General features: G+C 34.4%; 1 protein-coding gene across 2 annotated transcripts in view; it reads left to right on the forward strand.

The window, feature by feature from the left end:
* The first annotated feature begins 1,128 nt into the window (after positions 1–1,128).
* LOC123506828 (ADP-ribosylation factor-like protein 6-interacting protein 4) overlaps positions 1,129–6,000 on the forward strand; it is a 5,351-nt gene continuing 479 nt past the window's right edge. Inside the window, exons 1-2 of one of the 2 annotated variants that reach the window (XM_045259169.1) lie at positions 1,129–1,279; positions 4,554–5,318. In XM_045259169.1, the coding sequence (XP_045115104.1) occupies positions 4,558–5,318 (761 nt within the window). In that variant the 5' untranslated portion in view covers positions 1,129–1,279; positions 4,554–4,557. The remainder of the gene's footprint in view (positions 1,280–4,553; positions 5,319–6,000) is intronic. The other variant, XM_045259171.1, reaches the window with a different exon arrangement.

The raw sequence follows: 6,000 nt of genomic DNA on the forward strand, positions 1-6,000 counted from the left end.
TAGAAGAAAAGAATGATGACAAGGAGAGAGAGAGAGAAAAAAAAAACGAAAGAAGTAGTATATGTTACATTAGTAAAATTGTAGAAGATTCAACGGTGGTAAAAAAAAAAAAAAAAAAGGAAAGGCAAGGAATAAAGGAAAGTAAGTACTGTTCCACATGGATATATCTGGTAAGACTTACATGTTATTACTCATACTTAAAGACTTCACAGTGTAAAGTATATTGCAACTACATGATAATGTAGACTTTAAATTTTAGAGGCTGTGGAACATACTGTAGTAGTTTGATGCCTAAAACATACGGAATTCATATAAATTATGTAGAACCAAGGAATGTACAAGAATCCTTGGGTAGAACCAAGGAGGTCAAATTATTCAACCACCTTGGACAGAACAGTAACAGATCGAGGAGCAAAATTTCTTACCCATATATATATATATATATATATATATATATATATATATATATATATATATATATATATATATATATATATATATATATATATACACACACACACACACACACACACACACACACACACACAACTATTGCTGTTTCAGATTTCTCAAAACTTGTATTAATCTAAGAATGTTAAAATTAATAATAAAAAGAGGAAACAGCCTTCCAAAATGTTATTTGTCTTTATTTAGTAAAGCTTATCTAATTATTCAGTCATATTAATAAATAATTACTGCTCTTATTGAATAAAAAATAGCTGCATGTATCTTGAAAATGCCTCCAAGAATGCCAAATATAAAAAAAAAAGATTAAGAAATAAATAGAAATATCGGTTTGGTGGGGGCAGCTCAAACCCGAAACCCCAAGGCTCACTACTAATAATCCCTATCCCCCGACTCCCAACTCCGGCCCCCCTTCCCCCGTAAAAAAAAAATAAATAAATAAAATACATGTTCTTCAAGGCGCTAGCCGGAAGCTGCCGGAAAACAAAAGAAAAATCCACTATATGGGGAACAGCCCAAAACAGCGGGATTAACTTGGCCATGGGGATATCCGCCACACATACAGAGAGAGAGAGAGAGAGAGAGAGCATAACATCAGAAGAATAAGAGAATCTATTGAAATAATTTTAAATCTAAAATCTAAGAGTACTAAAAAAAAAAAATAATAATAATAATAATAATAAGACCACAGGAGGAGGAGGAGGAGCAGTGCCAGTGACGTCACAGTAAACAAACAGGGACGGTCTACTGCTCCTGCACGTCTCACTCCTCTCTCTCCTCCTCCTTCTCCCGCAAATTTTCCTGTTGGATCTAAGTAAGTACCGCATGCCTGGACTCCCCGTGGTTTTAATGTCTCTTGCATATCATTTAGCTGTGTTTGCCATTGTAGGGAACGTGTAAGGGTACTGTGAGGTCTTTAAATAGCACGTGTTGTATACTCGTCCATCTGTTTGCCTATTTTGACAAGTAGACTGTCAGATTTTTTTTATTTGCGTGCATCTGTTTGTCACCTTTTTTGTTGTTAGTTCATTGATGAGTGAATAGTGTTTATGTACGGCTTATGTTTTTTTTATGGAGAGATTTTGTTTAATTTTTGCGGTTCTAGTTTTGGTAATGTTTTCTCTTTTTTTGCTGTATGTATAGGTTTTTGTCACCCGGTTTTGTTATCAGTGCATAAATAAGTTAATTTTCTATGTGAGTGGCTATTCTTTTTCTTTAGTTTCAGTTATGTAGTAGTTGTATGATACTTTTTTTTTTTTTTTTTTTTTTTTTTTTTTTGAGGTTATAATTGTTTTACTTGTTACTTCCATTGGGGATTTGTATGTGAGACATTTTACTTTATTCGTGTGATTTCGTGAGTCAAAAGTATATTCTTATTTCTGGACTTAGTTTAGGTGATGTGAAGGACAGCCAGGCAACTGTAATGCACTCAATGGTGGTGGAGTGAGTCATTGGTAAACTCTCTCTCTCTCTCTCTCTCTCTCTCTCTCTCTCTAAAAACTAAGAAAGAGAACCAATACAATTACATTTCAAAAGGTTCATTAGGAAAGGTTTAGACGTTGTCTGCATCATGTTTTCAAATAGATGAACACATTCTGATACTCTCTACTTGAGACATGGCATGATGTGGAGGTATGGAGGATGACACATACATGGAAGTGTTTTTCCTGAAATGTTGGTACAAATATCCAGTCTCATGTTCCCTCTGCATTATATTATTATGGAGTGGTTATAGTTAAAGGTACTTATATGAGGATGAACACCTGGAGAGGGAAATGTTGATGTGGCACTTCATGAGGGGGTGCATGATGGCAGCTAATGAAATGAGAGATTGCATGTCACCATGATGAGCTCATCCATGCTGACAGTGGTCAGCCTTACAGGGCCTGATGCATGATAAGTGCTGTGATTAAATATTCATTATAGGAACAGCTGTGACATTATCATGCAGCAGAAGGCACATATAAAAACACCTGGTGTGTTTGTGTGTGTGTGTGTGTATAGTACCTATATATATATATATATATATATATATATATATATATATATATATATATATATATATATGCAGTATAAAATGTGAAGGTTGTTGATCTGTTATTGTGTAGTTACTTCACACAAGGATGAGTAGAAAAGTATGTTTAAAAAGATATATCTCTTTCATGAGTTTTCTCAATTAGCCTGAAGCAAACACATGATAATAAAAAAGTTAAAAAGAAATAAAGTGGAATAAGAATGGTCATGAGTTATTTGTATTAATGATACATAAGACAGACATGAGACAACTAACTAAGTTACATAAATGATGAAAGTGAAAAGTATCTCAGTGTAAGACACACTAGACTAAATTGCTGAACTGGAAAGACGGAATGTTCAGTACTATGTTGTGGAGACAAAGCTGAAGATATATATAAAAAATGAATAGAACTATAAGTAGCACAGTTTTTTCATCAAAGATGTTGTCTGGAGATGTCCTGTGGCTTTGACCTTGGAGGGAACTTTCAACATAAATAAGACTCAAGCTGCATTAAATATTATGTGCATAAAATTATTTCTGGTGTCCATTTTATTTTAATCTTTCTGGTTGTAAATATATTCCATAATTAACTGCCTGGTTGATATTCGCATCTTCATCAAAACTAGAGCTCATATTTCAACTGGAAGAGATAAGGAACTTTGTCATCATGTGTGTAACAGAATGAGTAATAAATAGTAGACTATTGAGTAAAGCTATATATCTCTCTAGACTATTGAGTAAACATATTTATATATATATATATATATATATATATATATATATATATATATATATATATATATATATATATATATATATATATATATATATATATATATATATATATATATATATATATATATATATATATATATATATATATATATATATATATATATATATATATTTCTCTGTCTGTATTTCATACCTATTTCTAAGAAGAGTTTACATTTATTCCTATTCCTCCACTCTCTCCTTGCATACTCTCATCCTGTCTTCCTACTTTGAGTTCTCTCACATTCTCTGTCATTCTGTTCTTTCATTTCCCTGGAAGCTATCCCTTTACGTTTTCATGGGAGAAGTCACATAACCTTTGAACTTACACTTAGTTTTTGGATTATTCTCTCAATCTAAAGTCATCTATTCTGCTGGCAGTTTCCTTACACACTTTAGCAACCTGGATCATGTCAGAGCACTTGAAATTAACCCCCTCCCAATGGAGGATCTATATATATAGACGTTTCAAAAAGGGGACTTTTTTGTCGGATGGTCTATATATAGACACTTGTTTTTATTTTGCTTCACTAAGTTGTAGCATCGCCTATAGCTATATAGACAGTTCCTTACAAGTAACAAAATTTATAAAATAAATAAATATTTGGCATCTCAAATACCCAAACACTGGCCAGCATGGCCTCTCAAGGCCGGTCACTGCTTGTGCTTTGTTGATGGTGGATGTGCTACATACATAAGCTAATACTGGAATTTTTGCATTTTTTATACTTTTTTTATCATTAGCATATCATGTCAAAGAGAAAGAATTGTACCACACGCCAGCAACATTGCCTAAAAATCAATAGGTAAAAAACAATTACGTATATGAAAAATATGAAGAAAAGTGGAAATAAATTACATCCAGGTCACAAGTCTTGGATGTGAGTAACTAAAACATTCATACAAATATATTGACATAAATTATCACCAATCAAACACAAATAACACTTATATATAGATTCAAATGTTTGTTAAGTTTTCCAGCAGAGTGTATATATAGATGTCAATCAGGAATACCCATTTGCGGGGAAATTATATATAGATGTATGGGTGAAAGTCAGTAGAGTCTATATATAGACGATTTTTCATTTGGTAGTTCACTCATCTGCCCTGCCGCTGGGAAGGGGTTAAGAGAAAACTGAACACTGAGAATGTTGTTACTTGAATTTAGATCATGATTAGCATTTAGCACACACATGTCTTGTAGTCATCTGAAGCTCATTATATGTAGTTCATTCAAATGGAGGCAAAGGAGTATTATCCTGGATATAATAGTGTAACTCTCTCTCTCCCCCAGAATTATGGAGAAGGACCCAATCACTTGCTCAGATGAACTCAACAATCAAGTGCGTTCTCGTCCAAAAAACAAGAAGAAGAGAGCATCATCATCATCATCATCATCCTCGTCCTCTCCCTCACCTGAACACAGGGAGGTGAAGAAGAAGAGAAAGCGACCAAGACCAGCCTCTTCTGATTCTTCCTCCTCTTCCTCAGATTCCTCCTCCTCCTCCTCAGACTCATCTTCCTCATCTTCATCACCTTCCTCTTCTTCGTCATCGGCCTCCAGCTCCTCGTCTTCAGACTCCTCAGGGTCAGACAGCATAGTGTACAAGAAAAAGCTAACAGGGAAGGCACTAAAAAAAGCCCTGAAGAAGAGGAAAAAGCGGGAAAAGCTACTGAAGAAGAAACTGAAGAAGTGCAGAAAATTGGCGAGGCAAGAAGAAAAGAAATCCATCAAGAAGAAAGTGAAGAAACTAAATAAGAAACTAAAAAAAATTAAGAGGGAGAGGAGGAAGGACACCAGGAGAATCAAGAAGACACGCCAAACACATGAAGCCAAGAAGAACCAGGAGAAGAACCACAAGCATGAAGAGAAGGATAAGAGCTCAAAGGGATCCAAGAAGAAGCAGGAAGTGGTGGAAAATGGGTCAGCGTCCATCGGGCCAAGTATCGACCTCATGACCTCCAACCAGTCCACCATGACTCCCATGACCCGAGAGGAATGGGAGAAGCAGGAGAGTGTGGTGCGTCGTGTGTATGATCAGGAGACTGGTAGGCACAGGTGGGGAACTCAGTATCTAAGCACAAATGTAATGCATGATGTAATGTTGAATCATCACCATAGCCATACACAAAATAGTACTTATAAGATAAAATTGTATTATTGATTGTTGTTTTGCTTGGTTTCACAATATATTACATGCTATGGTAACTAAAATATTAGAGAGAAAATTAGTCATATACAGTAATATTTAAAGTAAAGCATGAACTATCAAGAACATGGCTATTATTGATATTCACTGCATGTAAAAGATAGAGTATCTCATGTAAACAATGATTTTTCATCATCATCAGTATTTTATCTTCATCAGTAACCAGTGTGAGTTTGAAAAAAAAGTCAGTTTGAATATTCATAAATCTACAGCATGTACATTGCATGGCATTTCTTGTTTGCTTTTCAGCTTCATTTTCTCTCTGTGTTCTTGTGCTGATGAATATTTTTCATGATTGTCTCCATCTTATGATACATTTCTTTGTATATAATTTTTCCTCTGGAGATCTCATCAGTGTTTACATTTACCCGATCACTATGTCTCTTTTGTACTTCACTATGAGTAAGGTAAACTAAGAGAGTGTTTTATTTACTTGTGTTACCGATACATATTTGCTTATCCAGTGTTACTTGTTCATTTCACTTCTAGTAACCTAAACTGAGGAATACTTATGTTAAAGTAAGGTGAAAA

Source organism: Portunus trituberculatus, chromosome 21 (assembly GCF_017591435.1).
Source record: "Portunus trituberculatus isolate SZX2019 chromosome 21, ASM1759143v1, whole genome shotgun sequence".
NCBI lineage: Eukaryota > Metazoa > Arthropoda > Malacostraca > Decapoda > Portunidae > Portunus > Portunus trituberculatus.